Genomic DNA, 15,061 nt, shown 5'->3' with positions numbered 1-15,061 from the left:
ACCTGGAAGGGAGGCGAGGGACAATATACTGAGAACAACCCTCTTAATGCAGGAAGTTAAGAAGAAGAAGAAGCAGTCTTCCCTTTTCCTATCGGTTGATGCGGAAAAGGCATTTGATAGGTTAGAATGGGAATACATGCTGCAGACATTATATAAATTTGGTTTAGGCCCAAGAATGCTGCGGTGGATAGAGGCCTTATACTCTAACCCTACAGCTCAGATTCAGGTGAATGGGACCCTATCAAACTCTTTTGGGCTTTATAATGGTACACGTCAGGGATGCCCACTATCTCCCTTACTTTTTGTATTCTCCTTAGAACCTCTTTTGGTTTCTATAAGAGCGAACCAAGGTATTGAGGGAATAAAAGTTTCAGAGAATGAGCATAAGATATCTGCATTTGCAGATGATATTATGCTCTATATAACGAATCCCAAACAGTCCCTTCCTAGGATTCTGCAGGAGCTGGGGGAATACGGGAATGTTTCGAACTTTAAGATCAATAGAGAGAAAACTGAGATATTAAATGTCTATTCTCCCCCAGAGGAGAGAAGAGAACTTAGAGCTCTTTTCCCCTTTGTGTGGAAAGAGAAGGGCCTGAAATACTTAGGAATATACTTATCGACATCAGCTACAGATTTATATCAAGATAATTATCTCCCTCTTTTAAATAAAATTAAACAAGATCTTAAAGGTTACCCTGCACACAGACTGTCATGGTTTGGCAGGATAAACGTAATTAAAATGATGATTCTGCCAAAGGCTCTATATATCTTTCAGAGCCTCCCGATAAATATCCCAGGGGCCTATTTTAAAATTATTAAATCCCTGATTCAGAAATTTATATGGAACAAAAGAGGAAGTCGCGTTTCTTATAAGGTAATGAATAGGCCTAAGGATAAGGGAGGGGTATCTCTCCCAGATTTTCAAAAATATCATTCAGCAGCGGTAATGAGGAGGATTTTGGATTGGGTTTACAATGCTCCATATAAAAAGTGGGTATCACTGGAAGATAATATGAGTAATGTTGCCCTGAGTCAGACCATTTGGATTCCAATGAAGTTTAGGGGTCTCTCTAGAAGAATATCCCCGATTACAATGGAAACATTAAGAACATGGGATGGGGTACTTAAAGGTACAGAAGGACAAAATAACAATAGCCCTCTAATGCCCCTGTCAGGAAATAACTATTTTCCTCCGGGGAAAGAAAACAAAATGTTCCAGAAGTGGAGGCATAGGGACATATTAAGGTTAAGGGATGTGTTAAAAGTAAATAGCTTATGCTCATTAGAGGAGATACGAGAGAAATATGGAAGAACACCATGGGATGGATGGAGATACAGACAACTCCAACATTTTGTTGAGTCCCTTCCAAAACCTCTCCGCTCTGGTGACAATTTAAACCCTTGGGAGAAATTGATTGATCGAGGAGGAGTGGGCAGACAGGGGATCTCTAAGATATATAGGACCTTAATATCTTTAATGGAGGATGAGGCGATACCTGCTTTTGGGAGGTGGGAAGGGGAATTGAATCAATCAATCCCAGAAAAACTGAAAGGGAAAGTTATAGACTATACCCACTCCACTTCAATAGATACGAAGATCCAAGAAATGAACTATAAATTATTGGTTAGATGGTATTATGTTCCATCGAAAATGCATAAGATTAACAAAGACTTATCACCCCTCTGTTGGAGAGAGTGTGGGAGGGAGGGAACCCACGCCCATATATGGTGGCAATGCAGTGCAATCCAGTTATACTGGGAAAAGGTGGTGGGCTTAATTAAAGAGATCGATGGGAAGGAAATAGAACTGGATCCCTGGAAATGTTTGTTTCACGCGGCCGAGGGCCCTAGGGAAAAATATAGAAGAGCATTAACTCCATTTTTGCTAAACGCAGCGAAAGTACTGATCCCGAGATACTGGAAAGTAAAGGAAACACCAGAGATAAGAGATTGGTTTAGGGAAATAGATAGATTGAGGATTATGGAAGAACTAATATACCTTCAACGGGGAGCCGAAACTAGATTCCAGGCGACTTGGAGGAACTGGATGGAATTTAGAAAATCCTCAATATATCTTGGAATTATGGGGGATGGAGGGGGCGTCTAGGGGAGGGAGGTAGGATGCATATACTTCATAACCCCTTATAAATTTTTTATTTATTTATTTATTTTTTTTTATAAAGGAGGGAGGAGGAGAGGAGGGAGGAAGGGAGGAGAAGGGGAAAGGATCCCTTTCCCCCCCTTTTTTTTTTTTTTTTTTCTTTTTGTATTTTTTTTTTTTTTTTTTGTGTGGGGGAGGAGATGGGGGGACCCCTTGTTCAGGGGCCCTTTAGGGGGTTTGTCGGGGTTTTTTTTTTTTTTTTTTTTTTGTTTGGTGTGTTTTTTGTCTCTTTTTTTTTTTTTTTTGTAGAAGGGAGTGGGGATGGAAGGAGAGGAATCCCCACCTTACACAAATCACAAATTGGAATTAAGAAAAAGCGTCACGTGGGAGGGGTAATAAATACGGGTAAGATAAAATCACAAAAGGATAATTTTAAACACATGAAGAGAGGGGGAGGGGGTGTGTTTTTTTTTTTTTTCCTCCCTCTCTCCCCTCCTCTTCTTCTTCTTCTTCCCTCTTGGGATATTTAAGATCGATCCGGTCGGGCACCCAATGTGTATTTTTTTTTACTGTTTGTTTTTATGTGAATGTTGAAAATACTGAAATAACATGAATGTTAGTCAAAGTGATTTTTAAAAGTATGTATAAGGAATATTTTGTACTGTTCTTTTTGTAAATGTGGAAAACGAAATAAACAATATTTAAAACAAAAGGTTCCTGTGACGATGACTGACAAATATTATATGTTCCTCCTGAATGGTAACAGACTCCTTGTAAAAGCAAAAGTCAGATGAGAAAGGGGGTAACCAACATTCAGGATGTAGGGAACCCAAACAACTTGGGTCTATGTACATTGGGTCACAAATGCCCAGATGAGCGAGGAAAGGCAACTGGACAAACTGGCTGATCGGGTATGGAGATCACAGCTACAGAGAGGGTCCTGAGCTTCCACGCTGAAGGGATATAAACTGCCTTTGACCTGACAGGACAGGCAAAAGAAAAAAAGACCTCTGGAAAGGGAGGGGGGGGGGGGGTGCACTTTCAACAGCAGATTTCTGGTGTAGGTCTGTGAATTAAGTGTCAGACTCTAAAACACCTATGAGAAACTGTAGGAGATGAAGCTTAGGATTTCTTCTGTTCCATCTACAGATCTCCTACACTTAGAGGCATAGTGCAAGAACCAAAAGGGTCAGGCACGACCAAAGTGTAACTGAATAAGGCATTCTTTAAACAAATCCTCTATGTCCTAGGTATGTAGCGCCAAAGTGCCATATCCATGTGAAAAAACATCACCTACATTTGAAATATAAACTTTGATGCTTTTAAGAGGCTATCACAACTGAAGTGTAGTGCTTTAGATATCTGCTCCAGGAGTTCCACAAGACACAAAGATTGGAGGGAGAGGAGAGCAGGGCTGCAGCGGCATGTATGCTGACCACGGTGTCAGGACTCAGCAGCCCTGATATATTATGGTCAAGCCAGGCAGGATCAGCCAGGTTTTTTTTTTTTTTTTTTTTAGGCAATACAGGGTGGGGCAAATGACAGCACAAGCACTGTGCTGTATAAAATGCTTTAAGGGAACAGGATATGTTTTTTTTTTTATTTGGGTTAACAAATGCTTTAATCACACTTTTAAGATGAAGCCAGGAATGCATGGGATGCTCCCAGCCCTAACAGAAATTTTTTATAAAGCACTACATGTACTGGGAAGGTCTTTGCCATAGCACAAGCAGGTTGATCCCCTAGATGCATAGTTGCATCAGCGAGTTTGGAAACAGCACTCCGAGTCATATGGGGCTAACTCATTCACAGTTTATACAGATGCAGGCTTTACAGACTCAAATTCTAAATCTGGGTGTCGATAGGGTCTCAGGCACTCAAAGAGTAAGGCCAGGAAGGTTAGAAAAAGGTTCTGTAGTAGAAGGTGCCAGAGCACTTTTGGAGCTTCTGCAAGCAGATTGCCCCATTAATTGTGCACAGGCTGACACAAATTCAACAGTGGAAAGGAGTGGCTTTGTAAATGGAGAACAGATCTTAGGCCCAGACAACATGGCTACAGAAGCTGCTTAAGAGGATGACCTTCTAGAAATAGGACGAAAAAGATAACCAGGACCAGTGCTTCCACTAGGCGAACTAGGCAGCCTTCTATGGCGCACTGCCGCCTAGGGGCGCAGCTGACCCTCTTCTCACCTCTTCCTCCTCATCATCATTCCCCAGGCTTCCGGCAGGGCCGCTGATAGGGGGGCCCAGACAGCAAGGAGTATGGTGTGGCAGGCGGTTGGTATTGCAGAGCTGGGTGCGGCTTTCCCCCTCTACCTCCCACTGGCTTTCAGGTGCTGGAGGGAAAGGAACAGACCAGTGTAATAGCGCTGCTCTTCTGAGTGGGAGGGCATGACTGCCTAGTTGCTCCGCCTCCCACCACCTCCTTAGCCAATCAAGATTACCCAGCCCACCACATTTGACCAGGCCATGCTAGTGGCCAGAGCAGAGTGGGATGGAGAGGATCTGACAAACCTGAGTATGAAGACGGTATGGTGAAACATGTCACAGACTCACTGGTAATGGCAAACACCAGCTGCAGCAATCCAATCATCAGCGTTTTCTCCCGTCCTGTGTGTAGAATAGGCAGTGCTCACAGTTATCAAAGGATGACTCCCCCCCCCCCCATCCCCCATCCTCTCACGCTGCTGCTTATCTTTGTTTTTATTTACACTGCAGACAGGACAGGTGAGAGATGATTACACTTTGCAACTTCAGCTGTTTCTATAGAGCCATTTGTGCCAAAGTTCCATGTCAGCCATCCATGAGATGTTTGACCTTTTCCAAAGCATCTTTGAAGGAATTAGGTGGTCAGGCTGGGAGCTTCACAGACCTGTTAACCATTTACTGTCCTCTTATGCTTGAGAATTGACTGTTAGCAAAGTTGTTTTTTTTGCCATTTTGTTAGATCTTGTAAACTCCTGTTTACACATAGTGCAGTGATGAATGTTTTTCCACACTGCTAGGACACACTTGTACAATGTCTCTTCAGTCTCTGACCCTCTCCTCTACCATGTCTGCAGTCTCCCACCCTCTCCTGTAGTACGTTTTGCAGTCTCCAAAAAGCTTGCACTCAAGCCCTGGTGTTCCACCTATATATATATATATACACATTTCTTTTTTTATAATGGCACACAGTGAAATAAAAAAATAAAAATTATACTGCTCTGCTGGCGCCACAATTCCTTAAAGCCTTTAACACATTAGCCAAGACCCCCCAACCCCCGGATACGCTTTTAGAAGCGTATATAACAGTGTTACCCAAAGACAACAAGGACCCTACGGATATCATGAATTATGGGCCAATTTCACTGTTAAACGTGGATCTTGAGTTGTTTGCGAAAATTATAGCAAACCGTCTGGCGTTCTACATTCCTGCCTGGGTGGGGAAGGACCAAGTGGGCTTTGTCTGGGGAAGGGAAGCGAGGGACAACACGATCAAGGCTTTAAACCTCCATCATTGGCTGACCTCCACCCAGCAGGAGGTTTTTTTTTAGCAATGGATGCGTTCGACAGGGTGGCCTGGGACTACTTGCAGGCGGTGCGGAGGGCTCTGGGCCTGGGCAGCACCATGTGTGCCTTTATTGGGGCTTTATATTCCAACCCCAGGGCCAGGGTCAAGGTTAATGGCCACCTGTCGGACGCCTTCCGCATCCGCAATGGTACCAGACAAGGGTGCCCTCTTTCTCCCCTCCTGTACATCCTCACCCTGGAACCCCTTTTACGCTGCATCAGGCACAACCCGGACATTAAGGGCATTAAGGGCATTAGGGTGCGCCATAAGGAGTACAAGATCGCGGCCTTCGCGGATGACATCTTGCTTTTCCTCACATCCCCATTAATGTCTCTACCAAATTTGATGCCAATATTAGAGCAATTTAAACGCATAGCCAACCTTAAAATTAATTACTCCAAATCGTTTGCGCTGAACGTCTCCCTGCCACATTGTCTTGCCCAGCAATGCCAAGCCAACTTTCCCTTTAAGTGGAAGTCAGATGCTATCACATATCTGGGTATACAATTGCCTGGAAAGCTTAGTTCCCTTTATGAAAAAGAACTTTCTCCCTGAACTAAAAAAATATACAACAAGAGCTATAGAGGTAGGATGTCCCGACTCCACCGTGGTTTGGGCGGGCGGCTGCCCTTAAAATGACAGTTCTTCCACGACTTCTTTATAAAATGCAAACGCTCCAAATACGTCTACCGCCGGCCTTTTTTCACGGCCTTTAAAAGAGAATGTAGATCCTTCCTCTGGGGCTCCAAAGCAGCTCATATCGGTTGGGCGACCCTGGTTCTACCTAAAGCTAAGGGAGGAATTGGCCTGCCAGACGTTAAACGCTATTATTGGGCAGTACACATGACCAGGGTAGTTGACTGGAAGATCCATTCGCGTTGCAAAGACTGGGTAGAACTACAAAGGCTCACTGTAGGTCACGACTTGCAAGCGCTTCCCTGGTGTAACAAACAACCCAAGGGACCTCAGCTCTCTGCGCACCCTCGTTGGGGCGACCTTGCAAGAATTTACCAGGGCCTGCAGGGCGCTAGCGCTTTCCCACATGGAGTGCCCGATCACCCCTATTAGGGGAAACCCTGATTTCCCCCCGGGATTATCTGCCAGCTTTTTAGCTCGGGAATGGCCATTTGCGGAGATGGTAGCGAAACAGTTCTTTCGGAGGGGCAAATTTTTGAGTCATCACGACTTGGCCACGCTGTCCAACACAAAGGCGTTCCCGTACTGGTCCTATATGCAGCTGAAGCATTTCTTAGATGAGCCGGGGAGGAGACCGGGGTACTTGACAAAGCCCACTGTATTTGAGGCCCTGTGCTCCAGCACGACTCCCCAGAATCATGTGATCTCAACTTTGTATGCATCCATGCTTGGGACTCAGCATTCTGGCAAGAGTTCAGATCGAGCCTTCTGGGGGTCCGTGCTGGATCGGGAGATTACAGATGGAGAGTGGGACCGCATACACCTTTACATTCACAAAGGGTCCCTCAATGTAAACACACAAGAAAATGGATATAAACTAAAGATGAGATGGTACAAAACCCCAGATCTGCTCTATAGAATCTTTCCGACAGTCTCTGATCAATGTTGGCGATGTGGTCAGGAGTCAGGTACCCTTCTCCACATATGGTGGGGATGCTCTTTGATTCAGCCTTACTGGAGGGAAGTCCATGAGGTAATCTCTGAGATTTCACCCCGGCGCAATATCTACTACACCTATCTAAAATTCCCCAAAAGAAATATTTTAAGTCTCTGGCGATGCATATGACCAATGCTGCTAGGCTTTGTATTCCGGTACTTTGAAGATCCATGTCCCCCCCCTCGATTAAAAGCTGGTTTCATCGTATTAACCATATAGAAGCAATGGAGGAGCGGATTCATACGGCACATGACAGGATTTCCAGCTTTTCGGCAGTCTGGGAGGCGTGGCGGACTTTCAAATCGTCCCAAAGATACCTTGCTTTGATGCAAAATTAAGAGACAGTAGCACCTTGAAAGAGGGATTCTCCCCGACTGGCATTCCCCCAGTGGGCGGTGCATAAGGCACTGCCTATCTGGATATAGCTGCTGCTCTGGAGTGTACTGTTGCTTCCCCCTTGGTTGCTTCATCGAGACGGAGAGGGTAGCTGGTGGGTGGACCCCACCCCCATCCCGTCCAAGGGCTTCTCTAAGCCTTCCCCCCTTTCCCCTAGCTCATTGTCTTTCCCCTCCAAGTCCTAGCTGGTCCCCTCTTTCCGTTCCTACCACCACCCACCCCCCTCTTCCCCCTTTTTTCTTTCCTTCTTTCTCTCTATCCTTTCCCTACCCTCCCCTTCTCCCTGTCCAGCTCATCTGCGGTACTAACCGCACCCTGGGGTCATACAGGCATCACTGATGGCGTCCATGGCAAGGGAGGTGGGGCTGGAGAACCTTGTCAGCGGGCATCACTCAAATTTGGGAGTCGTTGGGACGACCTGCCGAATCTTGTTGGAGCTCCCAGACCCCCCCCCCCCCCTAGCTATCAGGTAGGAGTTACTGGCGCGCCGTTGACATCATGGGCGCAACAGTTTGGAGTAAACGTAGGGCGCAATGCTACCTTGAGCAAGCTGGAATGAAGGCGTGTACCTAAGTGATACAATGTTTACAGTTCCATTACTGGAAACATACTGTCTGGAATTTGCTGTGTTTAATTGTTACAACTTTGGCTTATTAACAACGAGTATATGTAAGGTCATGTTGGCCGTTCATGGTGCTCTGTACAGATTGAAGTCTTAATATTGCCTTGTATTTGCTTGCTGTTACTTTGAAAAAATAAAAATTCTTTGTGGAAAAAAATAAAAAATAAACAGTGACAGATTGCCACACAATACACACTGGGAACTGTGATCAAATGGTTTATTGTGCTATTATTTAAAAAGGATAAGTATAGCCAAAGCTTGTTGATTAATGCAAGGAAGCCAGCTTCCAGATTCATATTATAGAGTCTGGGAAACTTATGTTTCCTGGTGTGAGTCCAAGGGTTGGCACCCTCGAAAGTACAGCATAGGCAGAATTCTTGCCTTTCTACAGTTCTCGGTAGAGATGAAGCTGGCCTTAAGAACCATTAAGGGCCAAGTCTCAGCTTTATCGGTCTTATTTCAAAGATCGCTTGCTTCGCATTCTTTGGTCCAGGTTTTTATGCAAGGGGTAATGAGGATTAATCCACCAGTTAAATCTACCTTGAACCCTTGGGACTTGAACTTGGTTTTGTCAGTGTTGCAAAAACAGCCTTGTAAACCGATTCAGCATAATCCCTTAGGAATTTAGCGTTTCTAGTTGCTATATCCTCAGGAAGGAGGGTTTCCTGTAAAGAGCCATATTTGATTATTCATGAAGACAGGGTTGTGTTGCATCCTCATTCAGGTTTCCTGCCCAAGGTGGTTTCAGGCTTTCATCTAAACCAAGATATTGTTCTTCCATCGTTTTTTCCAAAACCATCTTCTAAGGAAGAAAAGTCACTACATTGTCTTGATGTAGTGAGATCGGTCAAAGTCTATTTAACCACTTCAGTCCCGGACCAATTAACAGCCTAAGGACCAGAGGTCTTTTTACAATTTCGCACTGCACTGCTTTAACTGGTAATTGTGCGGTCATGCAATGTCGTACCCAAACGAAATTTGCGTCCTTTTCTTCCCACAAATAGAGCTTTCTTTTGGTGGTATTTGATTGCCTCTGCGATTTTTATTTTTTTGCGATATAAATGGAAAGACCGAAAATTTTGAGAAAAAAAAGATTTTCTACTTTTTGTTATAAGAAAAATCGAATAAACTCAATTTTAGTCATACATTTAGGGCAAAATGTATTCAGCCACATGTCTTTAGTAAAAAAAAAAAAAATGTCAATAAGCGTATATTTTTTGGTTTGCGCAAAAGTTATAGCGTCTACAAACTAGAGTACATTTTCTGGAATTTACACAGCTTTTAATTTATGACTGCCCATCTCATTTCTTGAGGTGCTAAAATGGCAGGGCAGTACAAACCCCCCCCCCCATGACCCCATTTTGAAAAGTAGACACCCCAAGGAAATTGCTGAGAGGCATGTTGAGCCCATTGAATATTTTTTTTTTTGTCCCAAGTGATTGAATAATGACACAAAAAAAAAAAAAAAAAAAAAAAAAAGTTTACAAAAAGTTGTCACTAAATGATATATTGCTCACACATGCCATAGTTATATGTGGAATTGTACCCCAAAATATATTCTGCCGCTTCTCCTGAGTACGGGGATACCACATGTGTGGGACTTTTTGGGAGTCTAGCCGCGTATGGCACCCCGAAAACCAATCACTGCCTTCAGGATTTCTAAGGGTGCAAAGTTTTGATTTCACTCCTCACTACCTATCACAGTTTTGAAGGCCATAAAATGCCAAAATAACACAAAACCCCCCCAAATGACCCCATTTTGGAAAGTAGACACCCCAAGCTATTTACTGAGAGGCATGTTGAGTCCATTAAATATTTTATATTTTGCCACAAGTTGCAGGAATATTACAATTTGTTTTTTTTTTTTGCACAAAGTTGTCACTAAATGATATATTGCTCACACATGCTATGGGCATAAGTCAAATTACACCCCAAAATAAATTCTGCTGCTTCTCCCGAGTACGGGGATACCACATGTGGGGGACTTTTTGGGAGCCTAGCCACGTACTGGACCCCGAAAACCAAGCACTGCCTTCAGGATTTAAATATTAAACGCTACCAAAAAAAAAAAAAAAACTGTTAGCGATCGCAGGGATCAGGCCTGACTCTGCGATCGCTGCAGTTATGCGTTTAGTGTTTTGTAAGTGACAGTGATCGATCGATACTGCACTTGGGTGGGCTGGGCGGAGGGGCAAAACGCAGGTGCTAGCAGGTATCTGGGCTGATCCCGCTAACAATGCGTTTTTTTGGAACCCTAAACTGCTGGGGACGCTAGTATAGATCTGATCAGATCAGATATTGATCTGTTCAGATTCTATACCACTACGGGAGGTGTATGCTTTGCGCGTTGGTGTTAGTGGTACTGGCACTAACCTAGCGCTGCCTGGGGCGACGCAGACCCTGACCCTAAAACCTAATTGATATCACCCGCCGGGTGATCAGGGGGTTAAACCTTTATTGGGTAATAAATGGTGGGTGCCCTGATGCTATAAAAAGCAAACTAACTAACCAGAGTTTTTGTGTGCCTGTGTGTTAGTGTCAGTGTAGTGTTTGGTGCACTTTTATAGTCTTCTCCTCGTAGTCCGGTCAAAAAGACTGCCCCGAGGAGAATGACATCACTTCCTCCCTGCCTGTGTATACAATACACAGTGGGAGGAAGCTTCTCATTCGCCAGGAGCGATGGAGAGGGGATGGCCAGAAACCAACGGCCATCCCCTCATCCCGGATCCTGAAGCTCCTGAAGCGAAACGGATCGCCGCATCCAGCGGAAGGGGGTCCGATCGGACACCCCACCCGCTGGAAGGCAAGCACGTACATGTACGTGCTTGTGCCTGTACATGCCATTGTGATGATGTACAATGGCATGCGGCGGTCGTTAAGTGGTAAAAGACGACTGCTCAGATTTGAAAAACTGACGTCTTGTTTGTGCTGCCAGAAGGTCCTAGGATAGGTTCAGGCAGCATCTAAATCCACTATTTCTAGATGGATTAGGCAAGTTATAATTCAGGCCTATGGTTTAAAGGGTAGAATTTCACCTTTTCAAGTCAAGGTGCACTCTACCAAAGCAGTTATTGCTTCATGGGCAGTGCATCACCAGGCCTCCATGGCTCAGATCCGTAAGGCCGCAACCTGGTCTTCAGTCCATATGTTCACCAGATTTTATCAAGTGGATGTAAAAAGGCACGAGGATATCGCCTTTGGGCACAGTGAGCTGCAATCAGTAGTATAGGTCCTCAAGTCTGTCGGCACCCTACGTGTCCCCCCCCACCCTGAAATAGCATTGCTATAGGACATCCCATGTAGTAATTACTATGGATCTGTGTCCTGTGATATACGATAAAGGGTGTGTGGGTGGGTGTGTTTGTTTAGGGTTAATAAGTCAAAAGGAAAAGTTCTACCATGATATACCTTTACACTATCTGTATTGTACTGTACATGTCAACATATCCGCAAGCTTTAAAGCTAAACTCTAGGCAGATATAAATATTCAAAATTAGGGAAGCTCTGTAATCAGTAAAGTAGAAGTTCAGCCAAAACCTAACTCTAAACCTACCCTCAGCCACATTCTAAACCTAATCTATTCAGTTCTGTAAAGAGGATTGTTATACTTACCTATTCTGCAGTGGCTCTGGTCCGGTCCCACGCTGTGTTGTTAGTGGTGGCTTCAGTGTGTAGGCGGGTTCAGGAGAGGCAGCCAACGGAAGCCACATATTAAGTCTATAGGTGACGTCACTTCCGAGCCATTGTCGGTTTTCTCCTGCACACAGCATGCGCCGCTGGAGACCGGAACCGATCTTCATAAAACGTAAGTATAAGGATTTTGTTTTATTACAGGGCTAGATAGATTAGGCTTAGAGTGTGGCTGAGAGTAGATTTAGCATTAGAAAGAAGAAGTTCAGCCAAACCTACTTTAAAACATCATTAAAAGTAATTTTTTTTTTTTTTTTTTTTTTTTTAAAGCGAACAGCGCAACCATTTGAATTTGATCTGGCAACAACCTCTTGCAGGCCCTGTAAAGTAGGGCTGAAATTTGAAAGGAAGAAGCAGCATGAGGGGCCAATCAATGTGTGTTCACATGAAGCCTGTTGAGAGGAGAGGAAAAGAGAGTGACAGAGAGATAAACTCATTGTGCTGCTTCTCCCTTTACTGTCCAGCCACAGGCTGGGAGAGGGCACATGATGACCTGGGCTCAGAGTAAGTGGGTTGCATGATGCTGGCAATCAGACTGAGGACATTTGGTGGCATAAAGTACTACGGGAAGAGCTTTGGTTAAAACTGACTAGTGCATCAGAAGCTGGTTTTGTTATTTTGACTTTTAAATGGCGAATTCATTTTTTATCACCTTATTTTTGACTGGAGTTCTGCTTTTAAATATTAACTTAGGTACTGCTAGTCCCAAGGTGCAGTCATAGACTTACATCTATCCTTGCTTCCAGTTCAGGTAACGGTAGTCTTCGGTTATAACACAACATCTGCCTGCCTATATCCTCGCAGATAGGAGTGGAACCTTTAAAAACAAAAAGCATTGAATCAGATCAGAGACAAAATAAAACGTTACCTTCCATCTAACAGCTACCAGTGACATTAAAATACCTGAATGAAAAAAATAAAAATAAAAAGTATTAAATATTTTAAATTCCTGTACTATAATGTCAGAGGTTTTGTAAATTCCCCTCTAAAGTAGACATCATAATTTAAGTCTTTCTACATTTATAAAAATGCCATCAATGTTTACATGAACCTTGTGATAGTCAGCTGGAAGTCTTATAGTACATAAGGCAAGATACATACCATCTAGCTGAAGCAACATGTTGGTTTTCAACAAGTTCTTGGCACGTGCAACTTCACCTTCTGTAACACTTGTGCAAAGCCTTATCCTACAACAAAAAGCATACATTATAGAGGTGTAGTGTGATTGTGTGCTGAAAGCTCATATGCAAGTCCTGCATTACCTGATCATTTACAGCAACCTAACATTGAAGTTTAGGTACGGAAAATTTTCAGATTGCTACGTTTGCGCCAGCTTGGACCAATGCAACTATGTATGTGCCATATAGCTTTGGGATCCGCCTGCCGTTAACTTCCAGGTCCCATGCCAAGTGGCTGCTCTGCTACCTACTGAATGAAAGGGTTCATTCACTTAGTAAGGGTGCTATTCAGAGAACCCTTTGCATTTTCTCAATAGAAGCAAAGGGTGTTCTTTGATTGGATGAGGTGGAGAATGTGACGTCAGCAGCGGTACCTACTACAGCGATTTCCAGCTTCAAAGCGGGTCCCATATGTAAAAACTGCCATACCTATATGTCAGCTTAAACTACTTAAGCTCCCCATAAGCTTAATTTTACCCCCTTCATGACCAGGCCATTATTTTGCTATTCGGCACTGTGCTACTTTAACTGGTAATTGTGTGGTCAATTGGTTGTCAAACAAGGGTGTACTGTGCTGGCAACCTCCACATCCATCTCCTATCCAACACGCGCTCACTCTGAGGGGTTTGAAACCCCTGAATAAGCTTACACCCCACTCCTGTGTCGGCAAAGGAGCCTTATTAAACAAAATTAACCCGGCTATACCAGACCAATTTTGGAGATGCACTGAGCCCGGTGATACACATCTACACATGTGGTGCTCCTGTCAGATAATAAAACCATACTGGTCAACTATATTTCATCTTAGCCACTTGATTACAGGTAAGATTTGGCCAGAAACCCCAGAGGTTGCTTTTTTCTTTGATCCCGGGTTCACTTAAACCATCAAAAAGGACATTTCGATTTTTGCTGGTGGCAGGCAGAGCCCTGATCCCAAGATATTGGAAAATCAGCAGTAATACCAACTATATGCAAATGGGGAGCAGAAGTAAAACTATGCTATGCGAATGGAAGAATTGGTAGCTACAGCCAATGAAAATAATTCTAAGTTCAGTAAGGTTTGAACCCCGTGGGTGAAATTCCTTGAATCCCCTATACCTCTGTCCCCTCTGTTATGAGCTGAAAGGGATATTTGCACTACCATTGCTATAGTAGCTCAAACACTCTTGGCCAGACACCCTGAGTCACCAGACATCAACATACTGTGTATAAAATTTGGAAGCTTGGTGACACTCTTATTGGATGCCTTTTGCTCCCCCCTCCATCCCTTTTTTTTGTTTTACTTAATTTTTAATGGTTTATATCCTACTAATTTGTTGGAATATATGGCCACAAATATGATAGTAAACATTGAGTTATAGTACAATTGTTTAAATTACATGGGGATAGTTGCATCATTTGAGTATGATGATATACTGAAAACTATATTTTTGGTGTTCGTTCTTAGCAGAGTATTGTTATAGTGCCATATTTAAAAAAAAAAAAAATTATATATTATATATATATATATATATATATATATATATATATATATATATATATATATATATATATATATATATATATAATTATTTACCCCCTTCATGACCAGGCCATTATCCGTCATTTTGCTATTCGGCACTGTGCCATTTTAACTGGTATTTGTGTGGTCAATACTGTACACAAATTAAATTTATATACATTTTTTTTCTCACACAAATAGAGCTGTCTGTTGATGGTATTGATCATTGTTGGCTTTTATTTTTTTGGCGATATAAATGAAAAACCCCCGAAAATGTTGAACAAAAATAAATAATAATAAATTTATTTTGCTACAGGTCTTTGATGAAATAAATCCCAATAAGTGTATATTGCTTGGTTTGTGTGTCAGTTATAGCACCTACAA

At 43.1% G+C, this 15,061-nt stretch overlaps 1 protein-coding gene across 1 annotated transcript in view; it reads right to left on the bottom strand.

Moving 5' to 3' along the window:
* Positions 1 to 15,061, bottom strand: part of PMPCB (peptidase, mitochondrial processing subunit beta) — a 52,174-nt gene that overhangs the window by 15,240 nt on the left and 21,873 nt on the right. The window contains exons 10-11 of the mRNA XM_077471835.1: positions 13,100 to 13,185; positions 12,727 to 12,815 (exon numbers count right to left, since the gene is read on the bottom strand). Of these exons, the coding sequence (XP_077327961.1) occupies positions 12,727 to 12,815; positions 13,100 to 13,185 (175 nt within the window). The remainder of the gene's footprint in view (positions 1 to 12,726; positions 12,816 to 13,099; positions 13,186 to 15,061) is intronic.

Source organism: Lithobates pipiens, unplaced genomic scaffold (genome assembly GCF_037356315.1).
Source record: "Lithobates pipiens isolate NorthernLeopardFrog02 unplaced genomic scaffold, aLitPip1_a1.2 Scaffold_8, whole genome shotgun sequence".
NCBI lineage: Eukaryota > Metazoa > Chordata > Amphibia > Anura > Ranidae > Lithobates > Lithobates pipiens.
The sequence above is the reverse complement of the archived record's forward strand: the minus strand, read 5'-3'. Positions and strand labels throughout refer to the sequence as shown.